The sequence below is a fragment of the Elaeis guineensis genome, chromosome 2 (genome assembly GCF_000442705.2).
Source record: "Elaeis guineensis isolate ETL-2024a chromosome 2, EG11, whole genome shotgun sequence".
Taxonomy (NCBI): Eukaryota; Viridiplantae; Streptophyta; class Magnoliopsida; order Arecales; family Arecaceae; genus Elaeis; species Elaeis guineensis.
In genome coordinates, this window is record NC_025994.2 from 108,243,458 (window position 1) to 108,267,090 (window position 23,633).

General features: G+C 40.8%; 3 protein-coding genes across 3 annotated transcripts; 1 reads left to right on the forward strand and 2 right to left on the reverse strand.

Annotated features, from left to right (window-relative positions):
- Nucleotides 1-2,750: 2,750 nt before the first annotated feature.
- LOC105047879 (pentatricopeptide repeat-containing protein At5g06540) lies at nt 2,751-4,025 on the reverse strand. The gene has a single exon (XM_019850854.3). The coding sequence runs from the start codon at nt 4,023-4,025 to the stop codon at nt 2,751-2,753; it is 1,275 nt and encodes a 424-aa protein (XP_019706413.1).
- Nucleotides 4,026-5,835: 1,810 nt separating this feature from the next.
- LOC105047887 (probable calcium-binding protein CML14) lies at nt 5,836-6,660 on the forward strand. Its single transcript, XM_019850446.3, has one exon. It carries the CDS (start codon nt 5,989-5,991, stop codon nt 6,472-6,474), a length of 486 nt encoding a protein of 161 aa, XP_019706005.1. The 5' UTR covers nt 5,836-5,988; the 3' UTR covers nt 6,475-6,660.
- Nucleotides 6,661-8,753: 2,093 nt separating this feature from the next.
- On the reverse strand, nt 8,754-20,518 carry LOC105047903 (uncharacterized). Its single transcript, XM_010927043.4, has 9 exons — nt 20,220-20,518; nt 17,993-18,122; nt 17,789-17,880; nt 13,413-13,538; nt 13,163-13,283; nt 12,985-13,069; nt 9,713-9,826; nt 9,585-9,624; nt 8,754-9,125 (listed from the first exon to the last, which is right to left on the reverse strand). Exons 1-9 carry the CDS (start codon nt 20,394-20,396, stop codon nt 8,973-8,975), a joined length of 1,038 nt encoding a protein of 345 aa, XP_010925345.1. The 5' UTR covers nt 20,397-20,518; the 3' UTR covers nt 8,754-8,972.
- Between the last annotated feature and the right edge of the window lie 3,115 nt (nt 20,519-23,633).

Genomic DNA, 23,633 nt, shown 5'->3' on the forward strand with positions numbered 1-23,633 from the left:
ATTTTCTTTGGCATTGCCACTGAAGAGGACCTAACAGATGGAGAAATGAAGTGATGGGAACTTACACCAGGTGATACTGCCATCTTCTATGAGTTCCTATTGCAGCAATATTGCACTTTTTTACAGCCATAATGTTGTATGGTTATTTTGTCTCCATCTCTGTATGTTTCTATAAGGTAGTCAAGGTCTTACAGAGCATTTTCATCGTTTGAGACATCCAAATGATTTAGCGGGAAAGTGCATCATGCAGTCCAGACGCCTTAGAAGCTTCTTTCTCTGAATCTCTGCGTACTGGCACTGTGAATTAGTGACCATCTTATGGGCCTGCTGCTTTTAAATGCAGTACCTGACCATAAAAATGAAATTTCTGAATACAAAAGAGCTGCTTCCACGAATGACATTCAAACAGATTGAGCTCGGTTGCTAGGCAATTCCGTCGTAATATTTTTGCGTCAGTATTGGATATGTAAGTTTTTAATGTTGGTGTTTCTTGGCTGTGGTTGTTTTCTTTCATTCTTACATCTTACGGTAAACTCTCCTTGCAATGTTGAAATTATAGAAAATGGTTATGATAAATTTCAGGCTTTTTGTATTATTTGTTTTTTGTTCTTCTAGACTTTTTGTTGAAGCGAGGGGGTGTTTGGTTGAAGAGAGTTAGAGTTTAAAATAAGAATAGAAATAGGTAATTTTCATTTGAATCGTTTGATTGGGAGAAATTTTATTCTGATTTTGATTTCTTAATAGAATGGGAATGGCTGAATTTCTGTAAAATTCAATTTTGGCTCTTTTCTAAAGATTTAGATCTTCATTCTGATTTTAATTTTAATTACAAATCAAATACTTCGGAGGATATGATCATTTCAATTCTTATTTCAATTTATTCTGATTCTACTTTTAATCATGTGCTAAACACCTCCAAATGTCATTTAGATTCTCAGAGTAACTGCAGAAGGCAGGATGCAATGTGCAGCAGAGCTAGAGATTATCTTTGACAAATGATGTAACAATTAGTAAAAACTTCTGTCACGGCTTTGAAAAAGCGATTTTGTTTTTTTTTTTTCTTTTTTTTAATCCCGCAGCTTGCCAAACATGGCACCTGCTTCAGTGAAAATCTTTTTTGTTTTTGTGTTGCAGCAGAGACAGAAATATTCATCTGTTATCCATCAATTATGTCCCATTCCGACAAAAGAAAGCTCAAGTCACTGCATGAAACCTTCCTTAATTAGAACAAAGGGGAACTGCATGAAACTAGTTTGTATGATTCTTTTGTGCAACTTTAATATTTTTGAACTATGTAACCTTTTTGAGAGAGGGAGGGAGAGATTGAGAGAGTGAGTGAAGAGGGGTTGTTCACCCCTCCCAAAAATTTATTAGATCACGTGGAAAAATACGGGTGGTGTTGCAAGAGAGTGGTATCAGCCTGCATAGGAAGATTTGATGAACTACGAAGGTGGAAGAATTCAGAGGAAACGTTAGCATTCCAGTCCGAGGTGATGGAAACTATTTAAACATTATTTTTGTGATAAAAAATTCTGCTCTGGTTGGTGTGGCAGCACTGAGTCTAAAAACAAACCGTTTGGTGACACAGTTTGGCTTTTTTTTGAAGGAAGCCAGGACGTAGCATTCACTCTAATCTGTTGCCGACATGGTGCGTAGCAAATTGTTGGCTTCTTATATACTTATATCAGTGTGATCTTGTTAGATATATGGCAATCAAATTGCTAGGTTAGCAAATGAACCTTTGTTGTCCACCGAACACAAATGAGGTAATGCTTGAACAGCTCTGACATATTATTTGAGATGAAATCCATTGATAGAGGGTGATAAAGGAATATTGGAGATAAAATAAAAGGAAAGTTCTAATCCTGATTTCTCGTTGCAAGGGATAGAAAGGATATTTTACGAGACCCAAAACATTCCAATATTCAAGTTAAAACAAAACAGAAAAATTGATATTACATGGATTTCTTCAAATGTAAACTAGCATAATAAACACCTCATGAAATATTGATATCATTCACCAAAAAAAAAAAAAAAGACATGGTTATTTGCGAATGTCACTGAATTTGTTAGTTTGCATTGGCCTAGATAATAAGATTGAAATTTAAGTATATCATTATGGTGGGTACCCAAATTGATACAGGTAGGGTGAAAGACCCTACACAAGAATTAGGAAAATCCTAAAAGTCACCACAAGTACTGCAAGCAGATTTGGTTGCATTGAGGATTGGAATACTTCGAATCCAATCCACATTTCAATGAGCTTGGAAAATTGGGATCATATTTATGATTTATTTTGTTCATTCATCATGTGTTTCAGAATAAATCAACCATGAATAATGCGAAAAACCAAACTGTAATGAAAATTGATAATCTAATTGTACCATAAACATATTATACAATAAATCATCAATAAACAAAAGTTAGACATTATCAACAACTTATATTGCATACAATCTTAGTATAAATCAATAACTAATTTTTTTTTTTGTTAATTTAATCCACAGTGTTATGGAATATATAATATATCAGTTCTACCATGCAGTCCATGCCAAGAAACAAAGTATATTTTTTCAATCGAAACTGATCTCAATAACATTCCTTTGGATCGCACCTGATGTAACCAGAGCGAAGCAGATCGATCCAATCCACCAACTCGGCACTTGCAATCCGATGCTGACGTAGTGTTGTAGCAATACTCCAACTAGTGAGCTGTGAAGACTTCCCACACGATCTACAAAAAGCTCCCCTCAATCAACGGCGCTGCAACCAGGCGCCTTGGGCACTCCGCGGACCCTCATCAGCTTCCTCACTCTAGCGCTGTCCTCCCACCTCCCCAACGCAGCGTACATGTTCGACAGCAGCACGTACGCGGATGCATGCCCCGCGTCCCATGCCACCAGCCTCTCCGTCGCCCACTCTGCGCATTCAACGAACCCAAGCGCACAGCTCGGGCTCAGCAGGCTCTTGAGCACCCGCTCGTCTGGTGCCACCGGCATCCTCCGAGCCACCGCCCACGCCTCCTCCACCAACCCTGCACGCCCCAGCACGTCCACCATACACCCGTAGTGCTCCGCCCTCGGCTCGATCCCATAGACTTTGACCATCTTATCGAAGTGGCCACGCGCCTCGTCCACCAGCCCTGCATGGCTGCATGCGTGGAGGACCCCCACGTAGGTCACGTGGTCCGGTATCAAGCCAAGCCCCAGCATCTCGTCGAAGAGCCGCAGCGCTTCCTCGCCCCTCCCGTGCGAGGCCAGCGCCGTGATCATCGCCGCCCACGCCGGCTGGTCCCTCTTCGGCATTTCGTCGAACGACCGCCGCGCGGAGTCTATCCGCCCACATTTTGCGTACATGGCGAGCAACGCAGTGCCAAGGACGGGTGTAAGGCACTTTCCGTAAACGACAACGTCACGGTGGGCGCGCTGGCCGTCGAAAAGCGCGCCGAGGACGGCGGCGGACGAGAGGGAGGAGACGAGTGCGGCCTCGGTGGGGGCGGCGCCTGCAAAGCGCATGCGGCGGAAGAAGGAGAGAGCCTCGGCGTGGCGGCCGGTTCGGGTGTAGGCGGAGAGGAGGGCGGCCCAAGAGACGGGGTTGGGGTGGGGAATTTCGTCGAACGTCTGGAGAGCAGCATCGGGGAGGCCGCAGCTGGCAAAGGCAGAGACAAGGGCGGTGCGGAGGACGATGTCAGGATGGGGGAAGAGGTGGAAGACGCGGAGGGCGGCGGGTAGGCGGCCGGCAGCGGCGTAGGCGGCGATGAGGGCGGAGCGAAGGAAGGGGTCGGGGTGGAGGCCGAGCTTGGCGAGGTGGGCGTGAATGAGAGGGCTGAAGGCGGGGGCTCGAAGGCAGGCTTTGAGGAGGAAGGTAAAGGTGAATTTGTTGGGGCGGGCCCCAGAGGGGAGCATGGAATGAGCGTAGATGGACAGGGCCTGGAGGGGAGGGGCACACCGGATGATGGTGTTCCATACGAACGTGGACCACTCCGATGATGGTAGTGGATGGTCAGAGCTTGCCGGCGATGGCATATCGTTGCATGCGTCGATTTGGCTGGCATGAGTGGGCAGCCTGGAATAGAGTGGGGTGGATAGTGGAGACGAAGACTGCAGTTCTTTTAAAACGGAGGACTCGGTTGCGACGTAGAGAACTTTAAGTGACTTGCACAAAAAAAATTTCCTTGCACCAAGTTTGAACCAGTCCCGCACTGTCAGATTAGTCCAAATAGGAAGAAGGAATTGTTATTATTTATCAACCCCTACTAAAGATGTATATTACATAACGAACCCTCCGTCAAGTTTGAACTAGTCTCCGGAGCGGCCTCCGTATTGCATGCACCGGTTAAAAGCGGACTGATGGAACTGGTTAAAAGCGGGAACAACTTAAAGAAGGGTGCACTATGACACTAGCAACTTCCTCAAAATTAAAGCTGAACAAATAATCAAAATTTAAATAAATTTATTTAATTTAACTCAATAAATATTAGTTTCAGTCAATTGGAAGATATAAATCGTATGAAATCGGATTGAGATTTCTAAAAAATCGATTATTTACGGTCAAATTCGATTACTATACTTTTCAACTGTATGAAATCGTATCAAACCAATATAATATTTCACAAACTTACTTTCATTTTGAGATGGCGTCATTTAGATTTCAATACTTCATTCTAAAAAACACCGCGTTATCTATTCGGATTCATGAGAATATTAATACTGAATTGTTAATAGAAGCACATCAATTTGAGATAATTTTAAAATGAAATCTTTGAGATGTAGTTGTTTTTAGATGAATAAATTTTTTATTCTTTTATTTTATTTTATACATATTCAAAAATAAACTCAAAATTTATAATTTATAAGGATTAAATTTTTTTATATTAAATAGATAAAAAAATAAATAAATTTAAATGGATCAATATTGAATTTAAAATCAATATTGGATCAATATTAAAATTCAAACTGACATAATCCATTCGAATCCGCTACAAATCGTTCACTTTAATTTCAAACAGTTTATACATGATAAACGATCGATAGTGGATTGAATTTTTTTAATTTGATTAAATTTGATCGAATAAATTTTTTTTTTTAATTCGATCGAATCCGATCGATATCCAATCCTATTCAAACTTATATTTCCTTTTTGTTTAGGTTCAAAAGGCCCATCTTATCGGCAACAGGGGGAACATAGCTGTGACTGTAAGGTTCCGGGTTACAACAACTCGACAGCTGCTAGGTACCTGAAAACCTAGAGGGCTCAAACCTCTTACCATATATAAAAACTTTACTCCTAAAAACATAGGACACCGGTCGGTGTACTGCTCGCCTGGCCTCGGTTCACCCCCTCTGAGCACTCTGTTGCTCGGTCCCAACGACCGAATCCATGTTTTCAGTCCTTTCCGCGTCCCCCCGTCTAAAATATAGACCCTCCCATGACCCCCTCCACACATAAAATAGCACCTTCCTTCATAGATCCCAGCCTTCCATCTCTGCCCCCGAAAACAACCACCGACCGACATCACTTTTGAAAGATAAAAACCAATTACGTACATCATCGTCGCCTTCCTCGCACCTTCTCATTAAAAACTACGAACCTCCTCCCACCTTACACCTCTAACAAATTTTCTTCAAAGCCTTCCCTCCTCCACCCCTCTCCCTTTGCCACCCCAATCCCAATTCTCCTCTCTCTCTCTCTCTCTCTCTCTCTCTCTCTCCTCTCTCTTTCTATTGCATCTTTCTTCCCCACTTTGCCACCCCAATCCCAATTCCCTTCTCCTCTCTCTCTCTCTCTCTCCTCTCTCTTTCTATTGTATCTTTCTTCCCCTCTTTGCCACCCCAATCCCCATTCCCTTCTCCTCTCTCTCTCTTTTCTCCTCTCTTTCTATTGTATCTTTCTTCCCCCTTCACCACCACCAATCATATATTTGTTTCTCTTTCATTACCATCACTGCAGTACTGTTGGTTGTTTCCATTCTTCGTGGGCGGCGAAGCGATGGGCCGCCGGCTTCATGGCGAGCACCTCAAGCAGCTGAGGGACATCTTCGCCAGGTTCGACATGGACTCCGACGGCAGCCTGACCCAACTGGAGCTCGCGGCCCTCCTCCGCTCCCTCGGCTTGAAGCCCACAGGCGACCAGATCCATGCCTTGCTTTCTAACATGGATGCCAATGGAAATGGCTCCATCGAGTTCAACGAGCTCGCCAATGCCATCGCCCCCTTGATGAGCGATCAGGCCCTCATCAACCAAGAACAGCTTCTGGACGTCTTCAGGTCGTTCGACCGCGACGGCAATGGTTATATATCGGCGGCGGAGCTGGCCAGGGCGATGGCACGGATGGGGCAGCCTCTCACTTTCTGCGAGCTGAACGAGATGATGCACGAGGCCGACACCGACGGCGATGGCGTAATCAGCTTCACGGAGTTCGCCGCCGTAATGGCCAAGTCCGCCGCCGACTTCCTTGGCCTCGCCGTGTCGTAGGATCACGGGACTCGGTCTCGAGCGTTTCATTGACCTGGTCAGCCGGCGGCCCACTTGGTTAATTTTATTACCGTAGCGCCCTTCTTGTTGTTGTTGGGTTTGGGATAAAATGTACAGAAGGGATGATGAGATTGGAAGACGGTGATTAGGTGGTAGAAATGCGGGACAAAGTTTTTGATAATCTTTCCCCACCGTAAAAGTCTCCATGGAGGAAGACACAGAGAGAGAGAGCGTTTCAGAAATGTAATGGTTTTTGATCTTGTATTTTTTTCCAGGTTCCAATCGTCCATCTCAAGGGCCTTTCTTTCGTGAATTTTGGTAAAACATGATGGCTTTTCTGGGTCTTTTCTTGGGTTTGGACGGTAGTTTATGGTCATCGAGATCTTCCAAGCCGTGCAGAAGGAAAACAAATGGAGGAGACTTTTGCAAGGCGATATATGTTACACTTTTATGGTTTTTTTTTAAAAAAAAAAAAAGAAAATTTGCGTGCGGTGTGAATACATGTCACCTTCTTGTCATATGACCTTCGAATTAGTTTATTTTATCTTTATTTGTCCGTTAATTTGGACTGTGGATCTAAGATAAACTAGGCCCATTAGATCTATCAAATTAATTAAATAATGTTGTCCAAGCTGTCAGTTTGGCAGTTTAGTTGCTTTCCATTGATGTTGTTTTGTCTTCTTAATGCATTCTTTGAAGTCGTCGTCGTCGTCTTCTCCAATTAAAAAAGAAGTTATACTCTTTCAGTTTCCTTGGATATTTTGTAAGCTCAATCTGCGTTAAATGTGATGCCAGAGTGACCAGGAACGGGTAATTGGAACACCCAGTTCAAGCCCCATATTGCCATCCAATCTATATTTGCACGCCCTTGACACGGTCCTCTTGGAAGTATTTAATTACACGGTCCAGACAACCACATTTGGGATGTATCTGATTGCATCTTTCCAGCCCAACTGTAGATCCACACATCACAACCACCACATGGATGACAGTACCAAATTATGATCTCAATTAATTTATTTTATTTTGAGTCTCATCTTTACCCTAATTTATGATCTCAATTAATTTCAACGGAATACATGGTATTAGATTTTATTTGACACCCTTTGTTTCCCCATCTAATGTTAATATTGGAAAGACCACCACGACCATGATAAAGAGTAAGATGAACCGCTACCAACCTCCATGACCTCCAAAAAGAGGGGACGAGCCATGAGAACAGACGATGAGAAAATGAAGCCAAGGAGCAGGGACCTGATTCCCCAGGATGGCAGCTGGAAAGATGGTCTTACGGCGAGACCGTCGTACCGTAGTGGCCTGTCGAGTAGGAACTCCCCAACTCTCAAGACGTGCAGAGAACCAGAACCACTACAAACACATGCTATCAACATATCATCACATCAGTAACCGAGTCCAAATTGGAGGAGGGGTAAGAACTGCTCGTCTTAAACTCTCCCTCACCTTTTCTACGAATCCTGGGACTATGATCCTCCTGAGGTTACCAACTTCAGAACGGCCGTCAAAAATCAGAATGGGATTGCATGATAGCAACACGTTGGAGCCTAAGAAATGAGCAGAATAAATACATCATCACATCCGAAGCAGACCCTCTATCAAGATTAATCCAAAAATGTTTCAAGCTTTTGTAAGAATGGACGTCAGGCGAAGCAAATATTTCAGGAATTGCTCATAAGCAACTGGTTCCGTTCGGCGATAACATCGTCCCAGCAACAGGTCATGGGCCACTGAATGATTCATAAAAAAAACATCCATCCGGCGATTTTACCAGGTTTTTCAATACCTGTTTAAAAGAAAGTTCAGAATCCTCTATAGTTTTTCTTCGCATGGTGGGAAGGCAACCCTCCTGGGGACGGCTGAGAGCCAGTCCGCTTGCACCCTTTTTGTATAATTATGTACATATTCCATCTCAATAAACTGGGTGGTTATAACCTCCCTTACAATCACGCGCAAAAAAAAAAAAAAAGTGGGGGCTATAGAAGAGGAGGAGGAGGTTTCATGTGACGGAGGCCACTACCGATACACCTCAGATTGGAAGGATCAGGAGACTTTCTCCAGGAATCACAAAATCATGGACCTTTTGGGTATTAAACCCATCCAGCGTACAAGTTCATCCAGCCAGTTCTCTCATAAATGATGGAAGGAAAGAATTCAGTGCACAAATCTAATAGAGTTGCTGATAACTAGTATGGGTGTCGCACCCACAATTTCAACTTGTGAATTATCCAAAACTCAGGTTTGCTGGAGATTTCTTATGGTAATTTCTGCAAGAAACTTTTCATAATTTACTGAAGCATAGACATAAAAAGAGTAACAAGCGTGTCGAGAGGAAAGACACTAGCAAGTTATACTTTCTGAAAGGTTAAATGCTCTGTCAAAAGCTGGGCTCTTTTTTCCGATAATGAAGACTTAAATACGATAGCAAAGACAGTGATCTGCAAGTTTTTTCTCATTCCCTTCCCATCGAGTCTTCCTTTCTTCTACCTGAACCACCATCTCTGGACGGCAGATATGGGGGAGTTCAAGAATGGGGCATACCGGTAGATGTAAGGGTTCACGGTCCGACCAATCTTGGCCCACACGCTCTGGTGATAACCAGCAGTTACAGGAGCATGATACATGAGCTTCAGTAGCTGCCAACAAAATCACATGTATATTAAATATAGTTAGGATATAAGCTGCCAGCAACAAGCAAGAAGATGACAGAGATTTGAAGGGTTAAATTCCAAATTAGAATGAAAAGGAATATCTCAAATAATTCTTTCAAGGGTCTAGATTGTTTTCATATCCAGGCAAGTGACTTTAATACATGATTAAATGCAGCCCCCAGTAGATCATTTCTAGGGAAACTAAATCAGCGCTCTAGTTTTAAAATGGGAGAACTGCCCGCAGTATGACCCCAGCTAATTGTTATGTGGTCGATAATGGCATTCATCTGGTCTCAGTTGTATTAACAAATGACGTCTGAAGGAATCCAATATGGTTCTCACTTGTTAATGATGACAACCATAGTCAGATATCATTACTGATGGTGTACCAGGAGAAAATATAGTGGAAGAGGTGTTGCAAGAAGAAAAGGAAACAAAACAGACCTGCCAGTACATGAATGTCTGAATTATGTTGCGCTGCCACCTGCATCCAAAATGAGAGTTTAAAAGGTGCCAAAGACATGTATAGAGTAGAGGGACGCAAACCATGAAACTGGGTGAAATCCACTAACGATAACAGTGATATGATTAAAAGAAAACCCAGCGAAATCTCAGCATTTGAACTCAGAATGCCAAGTGTAGTAGCATTCGCCTCCACCCACAAACAAGGTTCCTCCAAGTATTTCCTAGTCATGAACCAAAAAGTTAAACTTCAGATTCTTAATTCTAAGCAGAGGTAGAGGGAAAGTTAGATAAGGTGACAGAGCATATCCATAACCAATACACGATTACTTCATTATCAAGTGAACTTACGATTGCAGGTCGAGAAAAGCTCAGTCAATTGTAACAGATGCAGCAATAATGCACTACAAAGTAGTAGCATCATGAAACATGGTAGTGCATGTAGCATAATGAGACCATAGAGATGTTTTAACTGTTTCATTTTGGGAAATATGGAGATGCTTTAACTTATGATAAAGCAAGAAGAAGAAAGTGAAGAAAAGGATACAGTAACCCACTCTTACATAAAACACTTGACCAGTAAATCCCCACATCCAATAGCATACTCAGAATATTCCAAAACCCAATCCAAAAGTAACCATGAAGAAGCATGCTGGGGGAACCTTTTTTTCGACTAGAACATACTGCAGGAAGAAATGTAAAACAAGAAACCTAGTTAAGCGATCATTAAAGCTGACTAGCTGAGAATCCAATTTCAAATTGAGTGAACCAATACGTTATGGCCTATGTTACATGGATTTGGGTATGGGTGTCAGGTGCGGGTGTGTCTAGGAGTTAGACTGGCATTATCCCCAAATCTCAGGACACGGCACATGCTTAGAATGATCCAAAAGTTGGGTAACGGTATATGGACACATTGTATTGGTTCCTATTTTGCAATTACGCCTATAGTTAGTATTGTATGTTAAGCCTTCGTGCAAATTCAGCCTTATTTTCATGCACAGTTAAGTCCTCTGTGCATACTAATGCACATGCAGAGGCTAAAAAATAAAAATGTTTTTATAGCCAAGGGATAAAAATGAAAATGCCACATCAATAAGGCTAAACATTAATTGGCAATTTGGCATTAAGTCCAGGGACTACATATTAATTATGCCCTTTTAAAATGGCACACACATAACATGTTCCGAGCCCTCTAAATCTCTCTCCTCCACTTCCTCCTCCTCTCTTTCTTCCCTTCCCTTCCTTTTTCTTCTTCATTAAGATCTTTGCTCCCCCTTCCCCTCACTCCTACTGATCAGAGTAACATGTCCAACTGGTCTGCCAAAACTCATATCCCATACCTGTGCCTGGGTCACGTCGTGTCGAAATGGGCACCTCGAAGAAAAACAAAAAAGCTGGGCATCACCGGTTATTGCCCCTTATGGCAGATGAATGGTGAAACAAATTTCAGTGTATGACTAGGAAATCTGTAACGAGTCATCAAGGTGGAGGAGTCTCATTTACAGGAGGTTTATTATAAACATTCCTCAAGTAGTTATGGGTCTACTTAGGGTTACATGTTAAGGTCATACGTTAGAATTGCTAACTGCTTAGACTAAAATTTTAAAAGCAAGATTGGCTTTGACCAACTTTTTCTCAAAATTTCTCCTCAAAGACTCTAGAGTCTGACATTTAAAAATGCTGATTTCACCTTAGAAGCTTAAACGACCTTACAATCTCAGCACCACTTTTGGCTCATCTCTCTGAAGTGATCTTCTTCTTTCTTCTTGCTAGGATTATACTCTCATATCAATTTAAGTCTGACATTTATCCCAATTATTTTAAAAAAGGGCCTGTTGCAGCTAAAATAAAATATCCTGTCTCCTTGCATTACCAGCACCAGTAATGGTTCATAGTGTTATACAAGTACTTGTAACCAATGAATCTGTGAGTAAACTTCCACCATTAAATTTCCTCATCCCACGCCATTTTTTTATTCAAGTCATATTAAAGACACCCTATTGGGCAGGAAATTGCAAGACAATTTATTCAAAAGTTCACAGCTACCACCATCGATGAAATGGATTGCAGAGGTTGGAAATAAGGAAAGAGGCTTTAAAATGCAAAGAAAACTCTTTAGCTTTAAGATCTACATGCTGTTGTCCAGCTCCTAAGTCTGTTAAGAAGAAGATGGGCATTAACTATTATTGTTAGTCAGTTAGGCCCGGAGGAATTACCCGTTCTGGGGAAAACATAAATGTAAAGATACATAGAGATAAATGTAAAGATAATCAAGTTATACTTGTTGCTCTTCCTTCTGAGATGAAAATTACCAAATAACATTATGAATAAATTCAGATCTCTAATTTCCACCCATTCAGGTTTTAAAATTAGTCTTTCTTTACAATATCTAAACACTCTAATACAGAGTTTTAAACTTAAGTAATAAAGTATAATTCAGTGGGCCTTGACCTCCATTCTACTGCCACCCCCACCCCCCAAACCCTTCCAAAAAGAAAAAACAAAAAAGAAACCTTAAGCAACAAAGCTATAGCCCCTGTATACGCCTTTATTTTCTTGCCAAGAGCCCCTCTAAATGCTTTAAGGAACTAGATATGATCCATCAAGAATGTTGCTTAACATGGATGCATAACCAACTGCACCCATCACTCCCCAACCACCACATACAAAAACACACACCAAAAAAAAGGGAAAAAAAGAAAACCTACATAAGACTCTTTTCCATAGTCAAAAGGCATATCAAAGACACATAGTCAGTAATGGATGCTAACTCGGTAGCGTGGTCCATATGCAATTAACAAGAGTGATATTTCACAATGCAAGCTTAAAAGAGAAGCCTCTAAGTTCAGTGTTGCCATATGCATCAAACAGAAATGAATGAACTTGTTTACCCTTACCCCTCTCCAAGGGGTTGCAATTTTCTTGTGTTGAACCCAGAATTTGGGAGATTATCAAAGCATGACCAAATGTAAGCCAGCTTGCATTGCAACTAAGTTACCATGACATGAATGACATGCCACACAGCGAGGCACCGAAGCTAAAGGTACAGGGCATTAGAGTAAACGTTACATGATCCATCAAGAGAAAACAGTATAACAAAGGGGAAATGATGGTGAAGTATGGATAAGTACATGCTCCAAAAAAAAAAATTACGCATAGAGTCTGTTTATTTTTGGTACATACTAAAGTTATTCAAATAAATGGTGACACCAAACTCATATCAAAATTACACATTTACACTTTACATCACCCAATTATAGACAAGGTTGGTTAAACCGCCACACACTAAGCATTGAAATTCACAAGAAGATAAACCTAGTCTGGAACTAATTCATACTTGATGCTGACACAGAATCAATAAATCAAGTTAAAGCTTTACCTGTACAAAGAGGAATGTGCAAAATTACGCCTTAGGAATTTGGCAACATGTTCGAGTGCCCAGCAAAAGACAGGTATCAGGGCAACTGCAATGGAAATTGGAATCAATAGATAATAATAAAAAGGTAAAAGATAGGCTTCAAAAAGTATTATCTGGTGGAAGAGCCAATGATGCTTACACTTGAAGTGTAGATGAGATGCAACAAACATGAGGCAGTAGATTAAATGAATGAAATCTTTCGTTGCTATCACAGTTTGAAACCATGCTTGAATGGCAGGCAGATTCCATGCCCTTGGTTTCTGAAAAGAAAGGAAAAGAAAATGAGACATAAACATATGGAAATAGGTAACAGATGAAAACCTGTGACTACGTTCTAGAAGATATATGAAACAAAAGGGGTTGCAAATTTTCAATAGTGAGAATTATACCCCATAAAGAGTGTACAAAGAATAAAAGGAGGAGCATGTGGTGCCCAGCAAGGACAATCGGTAGGCCTTGATTGAAAGATGCCTTGGCACAATTGGAAGGATTCCAAGCACTGCAACAACTAACACCTGCCAGGCATTAAGTGAAAAGATAATGTTAATAAGATGGACCTAAGAAAATGACAAATTTTATTGATATAATTCATGTAGCATCATCTTCAAGAAAAGGTCAAAAAGACATCAAAAGAAAGAAAATTGTGAGCTGCAGAGTGTCAACCGTGTGAACTGTGGCAGCACATATATTTATTGAGCCACTTTTATATATAAAACATGATCACATAAAAAGATAGACCATTTGCTTAAGAAGATAATCAACATAGATAAAATATAAATAAATCTGGACTTTGGAAGCCTTAAGATTTATATGTGAGGTGGTGAATGGGTCTAACTGCTCATTCAATTCAAATCTGTCTCTGACAGGATGTCAGCACTGGGTAAAATTGTTAAAGAAAAAAGGGGAAAAAGACCAGAAAAATCAGGCTGTGGTTTATGACGGATCAAAACCTGCTTTTATGTTATAAAAAACCTAGATTTAATTCTCTTTCATCATGGAAGAAAGACCACTTGACCTTCTGCACCACTTTTTAGTCGATGTGGGACTGTTCGGAACGAATGGTGAAAAAAAGAAATTGACATCGAAGCCCCTTTTCTTTTTTTCCAAGAACGGTTGTTAACCCCTTACATCACAACAAACAAGGGCATCCACCCAAACCAATTTCATTAGTTGAGAAGGCAACTCCAGAGTTTAATGTCTAGAAGTAGGAAAAATAACAGCCTCCAGTCAGCCAATAAGCAAGGGCATTTGCTTCATGCATGTGGAATGCATGGAGGGAGAGCTTATCAGCCCAAGGCCAGATATCAAGGAGATGACATGGCCTACACTCACAGTCTAACGTTGTGCCACGAAAAACCAGAACATAGCAGAAAGTTTAACTAGTAAACCATTCTTGGATGGTCAATCATCTAATTAGGCCATCCAAGCTTCATAAACCAACCAAATAGTATACTGACACCTAAAGACCTACATGCCCTTACTGTCATTCTTGCTTTCTTTCAAGTCCTTTACCATTGAAGGAATAAAATTGTCTTTTAACAAAATGGTCCTGTCGGCTTGAGACGCCTCCACCCTCAGCACAGAAGAAGACCAAACTGATGAGGAAGAGCAGATAAATGCTCTCTCCCCTATTCCTCGCTAGCCTTCAGCCTTTCCTCATCTCTCCTAACCAACTTATCCTCCTTATTATACCCTTGCTCCCCACTCATCTTACTCTCACCATCAACCTTACTGCACTCTTCCACCAAAGTCTAAGTGTGGCTCCGACCGATCAACACTTAGTGATCCTCTCTCTCTCTCTCTCTCTCTCTCACACACACACACACAAGGTCTATTGCAAGGGGCATGGCAAGGCATATAGTTCCAGAAGCAAAATAATGAAGCTTGTTTACAGCAGACTTAATAAGCAAATGGTCGAAATTAGTTTATCCATTTGTCTTAATTTCTTCCCTTATTCATCAAGTGGATAGTGAAAATAAAGAAATATCCTAAAAGAGGAGTATCTTTATAGAAAGGAGGGGGGACATGTATTTGAATTATATATCACAGAGATATTTTTCATATTCTATAACCTAATGTATATTGTTGTGATTATTATAATTATTTAATTTTTAAGTATGTAAATGCTCTGATAATGAGCAATGGTTCAGCTGGTGACCCAATGACTCAAATCGTTGGCTGCATGAACATTTGCTCCAGGTCTGATAACACTGTTATGAATTATTTATCTAGGAAATGGCTGTCAAGGAATCCCTAACCTAGATCAAATGTTGACCCATATTGTGAACCACATCTTTAGATACCACTCGGCATGTATTGTCCCTTCTATCTATTGCAAGATATACCAAGGCACTATAGTGTCATTAGGGATGCGATACTTCATACTTCAGAGCATCCAGATGCTAACCTTCTGTGTTACATGTAACTATGGTTGATGATATATTATATATTAAACAATTAAGACTCGTTTGGTTCGCGGGAAGAACTTTTCTTCCCAGGAAGTTCCTGAGAATAGAATTTTGGCATATTTGATCGATCATGAGAAAGTGATTAATTGCAAAGTAGCTTACGTTTAGTTGAGCATCTATTTTTCTGAAAAAACTGTATAAAATACCTATTATACCCTTAGTAGATATAAGACCATACATTTTTATTCCTAAACTTTATATAAATATTAATATTATATTTATATTAATATAAAATATAATATTAATATATTATAATATAATATTAAACTATATTAATTTATTATGTTAACATAATACTAATATATATTATATTAATATTTTGATATAATAAATTTATTAATGTAGATATTAAATATAACATTATATTAATATAAATATTAATATATTAATATAAGTATTATATTAATATTAATAAAAATATTATATTAGTGTAAATATTAAAATAATATTAAAATATAATAAATATTATAGTTTTAATATTTATATTTATATTATATTCATATAAATATCAGAATAATATTAATATAATATTATATCACTATCTAGTATTTCATCGTAACCATCCTTTGATATTTTGCAAAATCTTAGCCGAACATTTTAAAAGAATATTTTGGGAAAGAAAAAAGTATCACCACTTTCCATCCCATGAAAAGTGCCAAAACCTACCTCCCCCATGGATTTTTACTTACCATGAAATGTGGGAAGTGACTTCCCATGGAAAGAGCTTTTTCCACTGCCTCTTCCCTCCTCCATTTCCCAAGAACTGCCTCTTCCCTCCTCCACTTCCCGTCAACCAAACGAGTCCTTAAAGGTTTCATTTTAGGCCTTCATGCCATTGACACAAAACGAAAAGAAAAACCATTGATGTCTATACTTAACTCAAGATTATCATTAAAAAAAAATATATAAAGGTCAGAATGCTTCATACATAAAGCGCCAAATCAATTGCTCATATATATATATATATATATATATATATATATATATATATATATATAATCAACCACTTAGTGTTCTTCACATTCCACTTTACCATGCTTGACTATCTTCAGTTACATTATACCATATTCAATCAAACTAATCATCCAAGTAATTCTGACTCGAAGAAAAGCAAACACTATACTTATCACACTACAAGAAGTTGGCAAGATATCCATAGATATATTCTAACCAGATGAATAATCTAATCTTTTCCTTCACAAAATAATTTATGTTTATACCATAGATTCTCAATTTCATAAGCAGGAAACTCTACCCACTAGAATATTTTGACCATGCACTAACCATATCATGAATGCCAAAGAGAGCTCCTAAGATACAGTTGTAAATGAATGCAAAAGGACACGTTTTAAAAAAAAAAATGAAGGAAAAAAAGAAGAGAATAATGGATGTTTTCAGGTTTTCATAGGCAAATCCAACTTAGCTAAAGCTAAAAGAAAAATGGCCTTCTAAAACAATACCAACAGCAAAGCTAGACTTTTCAATGAGGATAAAGTTCCTGATTTAATGATTAGAAGATGACCTATCTCCAAATGAAAGAAAAGTTCCACTAAAAAACAAATTCAAATATTAGTCAGCTTTGGTTCAACTAAAACAAGAAGGAAAACCATTGAACATTGATCACAAAAAAAAAAAAGCCTAGATAGACATGACATGAAACATTATCCTAAAAAAAAAGGAAAAAAATTGCTTTTCCGAACTTCAATGGGATCACAATGGCATTTGTTCTCATTACACATTTTTGTTGATAGCTTTATTAGGTCATATCCCCACCCTTTAAAAAAGAAAAGGAAGAGGTGTTACTGGGATTCCAAGAAAGTTAAGCTTATCTAACAGGGAACTGTGCACATGAATAATTATAGCATGGTTACAAAACAATTTTGCATAAATCATTCATGCACTACTTTTATCAAATTTGCCAGTCCAGTTTGGCAAACCTTCATCAGATTGCAAGAGTTCTTATAATTTGTGACAGCTGGTTTTCCTTTTTAAACAGAGTAGGTAATTTTTGGTTCCACCTAAGAGTCTTGACATGCACTAAATTGGTGGTTTTGGAATGAATATTGTCTTTTTCAAGTAACTTTGATGTTCAAGTCATATTTAAATTTTATCAGGCATTTATAATGCTCATCTGATCAAGTTTGTTAAACATTAATGAATATGTCATTATAAAGATCCATATGTAATTCATTCATGGCTATGAAGCACTGAAAGGAATGCTCCTAAGGTCAGGCAAGAAACATGATCAGAATATTGTGTGGCATTAAGTATTTTTCTAAAAAGAACTGTCTCTGTACCCAAGCATTGACAGAAAAATATATAGACCGTCGATCCAGCTGCAAGGAATTTGCATTCCTCCCTGGTGGTGCAGATGTTGCAGCACCAGATCCTGTACCCACAAATTTAATTCACAAGACATGTTAGAAAATAAAGGATAAATTTTCCTGAAGGCGTATATGGTCAAATGACGGCAATAAAAGCTTCAGTAAGCTTCTCTCCACCTGAGTTACGAGGCCTTGCATTTTCCGTAGCTGAAGATGACGACGACGACGACGATGACCTCGCTGATGGCCTAGCTGACTGAGAGGATGCACTGGTTGACGATATTGCCTCAACCACGAAATCAGGATCCTATATTATGAGAATGATCATCAGAACTAAAAAAAGCAAATCAAATGGCAATCCAAACTGGCAAATTTATATTTTCTGGGAATAACTCAGCCAGCATCAGCAGTATCTGGGAAAATTACAGCATGGAACATCATCAAGACCAAACAGCAACTGAGGACATTTATTCTCAGTTTACGATCATCATGAAACAGAAATAAGTATCGTGAAAATTTTACATTAAACCAATATACATGCAACACATTCAACCCTTAGGGCCCATTCTTTTGTAGGTAAATATCATGACAAAGTTGGTCAACTTTCCCATTGACCAACTTATCCATGTTCTCATACTTTTCAAAATAGACAATTTACTTTTCCATGAGTAGCATTTTATCCATGTAATGGGAGAAAATCTTATCCACCTAGGGGGTGGCTAAATCATTTTTCCATCAAGCAATAGAGTAGACATTTAATTTTATTCCTAAGATGCCCCACCCTCATTTTCAAAACCTCCAGCATTCAATACCCAATAACTCAGTTGTCCACTTTCTTCAGATCTAAAAAGCATAAAGGATATTATGAAAAATATGGATAAATTTTAACAACTTATCCAATAAAATAGTAATGTAAAAGAATATGCATAACAGATTTCGAAGCCACTTTCTCATGCGTAAAAGAACATGGGTAAATTATTTTCCTATCAAAATGTTGCCTAGAAAATAATTACGTAGGCAAATATAGATTCCCAGATAAAGTTTTTACCCATAAAAGAATGGATCCTTAGAGAAATATAAAGAAGAAAAATTGTGGAATTTTAGTTAAGAACCTATTCCCTCGTGATTAAAAACCAAAAAGTTTATTTCCTTGCAACGAGGGATGCAATAAAACCCCTCAATGCAACAAATAACAATCCTGGGAACATACATACATATATACATGTACGTGTGCATGCATACATGGATGCCTGCAGACATAGATACATCATCCCCGAATGCTAGCCACATGACCAAGGTTAACCAATTCCAAAGTCCTATAACCTATCCAAAAGTGTGGTTCATTAAGATTTTAGCTTTCTTAGTTCTCTATTTATCTGAATTTATGCATCTAATTGTTTTTGCTAATTAAGTTGTTAGCTCATTATATAAATAAAAGTTTAACTGAAAGACTCAACATGTGATGAAGCAATGAGTAAGAGTCAACTAGGAAGGCCCTTTTGCATTATAAAACTTATGGTTACTTAGAGTCTTGATCAGTTGTCCACATCAAAATGAGACGTTCTCAGCTAAATGACTTGTCCTACGGTAGCTACATTATCTATAGTTCGTGAGCCCAATTCTAAAAAAATTGTGTATGTCTCATTCATTCATATCGCTACCACCATGCTTGCCTATCAATAGTGTTCTCCTACCTAAACTTTAAATGGCATAATCGTCGCATATACCACATTCATTACTTCTGAAACCAAAAAAATCAAGATGCACAAACACAGGTGTTGGATAGATTTCAAAAAGGCATGCGCAACTTCAGTGGTATCTTTATCAACTTAAGATTCTGTAGCTCAGTCGCATCAGAATGAGCAGCTTAAAAAAAAAAAAAAAAGAAAAAAAAAAACCACAAACAACCAGTAAAAGCGCACAATATTTAACCAAAAACTGAACGAAAAAAGATAGGCCTACAAACAAAATCACCAGTGTATTGTCACGTAATCGAACTAAAATAAAACTAATGGCGGAAAAACTGTCTTGGCCACCATTCGAATTTGAAACGCGAAACCCAAGATAATAGGGTTTCCGAGGGATCCCCTTGTGCGCCAAAACCCATCAAAAAAGAAAGGAAAATAAACTGCAAGAGAATCTAATCCACAAGACCCACCAATACAGGCGGGAAAAGTGGAAAACCCCCAAGAAAGATCCCTAATTTCTTCTCTTACCCACCAATACAGGCGGGAAAAGCGAAAAAACCCCAAGGAAGATCCCTAATTTCTTCTCTTACTTCTATAAGCAAACGCATCCAAACAGTAAAAGACTGATGGAATCAAGAAACACAAGAATCGCAACAACAAGAACCAAACTCACAAATACGGTGAAAGAAAACAAGGAAAACCTGAGGACAACTTACGATGTAGCGCTGGTAGAACTTGTGCTTGAAGTGATCGACGACGTCGGATCGGGAGGCCATGTGGGGAGGGATAAGGATGTTGGACCAGTACTCCGCCCATCGGGGATCGCTCTCGTAGTCGTACGCCGCAGCCGCCATCTTCTTTACCCTCTGCGGATCGTTATCGGCCTCCCCCATCGCGCTCTCTCTCTCTCCCACCCTGCCTTTCTCCTTTGGAACGATACGATTGACCAGATTGGACGGAGGAAAACGAAGAGGACTCTTCCACAAACGCAGCCACCAACACGGCCCTTTTCTTTTTTTTTTTATATATTTCCACCCCCGACCCTCCCTCCAGAATCTTCTCTCCAGAAGCGGAAGAGCCCGGGCCGGGACTAATGGAATTAGACGCCTAGTGTTGTACGTCAGGTTCAGCCATTCCTTGGGTGGCTGTGTTTAATAACGACCGTAGCAACCCCGTAGTAACGACCGTAGCGTTGTACAGTTATACAGTGCGTGCGATATAGACTATAATTTTTTTCTGATAAATTTATCCTTCATTCTTATTGTAAAAAAGTTTCATTTCCTCTTATAAATAATAAAAAAAAAAAAAGGGGAAACCAACTCATCTCCTCCCAAAAAAAACCCAACTCAAACCCTCTCAGTTTCTTCATGCTGTGTGAAATGGTTCGTGGTTAAGCAGAGGCCATTGCAGAATATGGAGGCCCCTCCCGATTATGAGTATTTTACAAGACACAATGCATGGACATCCCAGCCCAATTGATGGAGGTTATCCAAAACACAGTCCTCTGAAACGATGATACTTTGGGGGGAGAGGGGGGGGGTACCAAGAAAAAGTTTTAAAGTCATATATGTTGCCAGGAGATTGGGTCCTTACCCCAACAACTCGCTGCATCTCCAACTTTATCAATTTTCTTTTGAGAAATTTTTTTGTCCACTCGAGCACACCGTTTCACCCGATTAGATCATATAAAATAATTAATAATAATGTAGATATTTAATATAATTTATTTTTTTGTTCAAATTTTTTTTGACAAAAATATTATTTTTTTAAAATATAAAAAATCATAATAATTAATAAAATTGTTGGATGGATGTCTGGTCAGGACATCACCTCCCAAGATCTTTTCAGTACCACGCGATACAGCAGGAAGAAAGAAGAAACAAAACAAATGAAAAATAATCAAAATACGTGGATCAGCCACAAAAGGACTCGCCTCCACGAGGCATGCAAACTTCCCTATGAAAAAGAAATTTTACAAGAGGAGATCTCACCCTCAACCCTTGTACACCCAATTCTCTCTCACTAGAAGTTCCCCTCACAAAAGCTCTCTCTCTCTTGAAGAACCCCCCTGAACCTCTGAAGTGCCTGGCGACCGCTGTCCAGGAGCCTCCTGCTCCTTCTCTCTCAGCACTCTCGCCTCTCTCTCTCTTCTCGGGTTCGTACGGGCTTCGTACGGCGCAAATCCGAACCACCGCTTCCTCTGTTCGTCACAGGCCCTGAGGGTTAAACAGAGTTTAAACCTAATTAGATTAGGTTTAAGAGTCCTAAACAAGCCAAATCAGCCTCCTAAACCGTCGGATCGTCATCGAAAATCACCTGGGCCCTCCGATCGCGCTCCGGTCCACGAAATAGTACCGTGGATCGCGAGAAACGCGTGAGAAACGCCCACGCGGTCCACAGACCCCGCCGTGGATCGCCCAGTCCACGATGGATCGGGGCAAAGGGGCCAGCAGGCCGCTGGCCTGGGCCGGCCCGCACCTGCGCACGGGCCTACGCGCGGACTGGGCCGCGCGCCCGGCTGGGCCGTGCGACTGCCTAGGCCGTGCGCCCGCCTGGGCCGCGCGTCCCGCGTGCCGCCGCCTGCGGCCGCGCCGCTGCCGCCCGCCGCCGGTCGCCGCCGGTCATCCGCCACCTCGAATGTCGTGCCGACTTCAAAAGCTCGTATCTCCTCTATTCGAGCTCCGTTTCGGGTGATCTTGGTCTCGTTGGACTTCATTTTTCATCGCGAACCTTGCTGTGGGCTCAATGTGGGCTGAATCTTAAGACGTCAAATCCTAATAATCTCCACCTCGACTCGATATTCGATCTCCTCCAAACTCCGAGAGCTTCTGGATCTCTTCGCCCCCATGCCCTGGGGCAATCGCTTGCTGATCATGGATGGGCAAACATGAGAGTCGAGCCAGGCTGCTCGATCCCATCTCCGTCGTATGCTGTGCTTTTTCTGACCTGAGATCTGCTCGGGGCATCGTCCTGCGGCAATAGAAATCTCACCTTGCGACGTCGCCTCTCGTCCTCCCGAGTCTCCTGTCTCGTGCCCGATCCGCCTCCTGGAGCTCCACCTCGCTCTGGGCTCCACCTGGCTCCCGAAGCTCCACCTCGCACTGGGCTCCCTACCAGGTAATAATGTCCTCTGCTCCCCTTCTTCTCCTCCAGCACAATCCTATCATCGCGTAGCACCCTCAGGATTCCTCCACCAGCTACCGTCCTGTAGCCTCTCGAATCCAGTCTGCTAAGTGAGATAAGATTCTGTCTGAAATCGAGTATGTATCGGACCTCCAACAATCTCCTCACTGCACCGTCATGTGTCCTCCAGCTGACCGTCCCAATGCCTCTGATTGCACAGCTCGATCTATCCGGCAGATATACAGTGCCCTCACTGTTCTTCAGGGAATCAAGCTGATCCTCTCTGCAACATACATGATAGGGGCATGTAGAATCTAATATCCACTGCTGGGAAGAAGTAGATACTTCGTCAGATATCTCCAGGACATCTCCATCTGAATCACTGCCGGCCGTCGCTACAGCAGCCACCATCCGATTTTTCAGTTGAGGGCAATCTCTGGCTAGATGCCCCAACTCTTCACACCAGTAATACTTGATTTTGCTCAAGTCCCTCCTGGACTTAGACCGCCATCGTTGCAATCTCCTGTCGCTCCGTTTACCGCCTCTTGCACCTCCAGAAGCCATCAAATCTGAGCTACCACCACCTGAGCTCGAAGCTGGGTTCTCCCTCCTGAGAACCTCGTTTTGGAGTATTGCCGCGGTGACCTCGTCCATCTTGATAGTGCTCTTCCCCACTAGAAGTGTAGTCACCAAGGACTCGTACGAAGGGGGAAGCGACGCCAGCAAAACCAGCACCCTGGTCTTCTCCTCAACGTTCTCGCCAACGCTGAGAAGGTCGGTGAGGATCTTCTGGAAGTGGCTCAGATGCTCCTGCACGCTCTGTCCCTCAGTCATCCGCAGTTGGTAAAACTGCCTTCAGAGGAAAAGAGTGTTGGTGAGAGACTTCGCCATGTACAACTCCTCGAGCTTCGACCACAGCACCATCGGGGAAGTCTCGCTCAGCATATGGATCACCACCTCATCCGTCAGGTACATGCGGATGGTACTCACCGTCTGCATCTGTAGCC

Excerpts from the sequence above, each read along its gene's own strand:
- LOC105047879 (XM_019850854.3), bottom strand. The coding sequence starts at position 4,025 with ATGCCATCGCCGGCAAGCTCTGACCATCCACTACCATCATCGGAGTGG.
- LOC105047887 (XM_019850446.3), top strand. The coding sequence starts at position 5,989 with ATGGGCCGCCGGCTTCATGGCGAGCACCTCAAGCAGCTGAGGGACATC.
- LOC105047903 (XM_010927043.4), bottom strand. The coding sequence starts at position 20,396 with ATGGGGGAGGCCGATAACGATCCGCAGAGGGTAAAGAAGATGGCGGCT. Across the intron at positions 18,123-20,219 it reads AGTTCTACCAGCGCTACATC|GATCCTGATTTCGTGGTTGA; the intron begins GTAAGTTGTCCT and ends CTCATAATATAG. Across the intron at positions 9,827-12,984 it reads GCACATTCCTCTTTGTACAG|GAAATACTTGGAGGAACCTT; the intron begins GTAAAGCTTTAA and ends GTTCATGACTAG.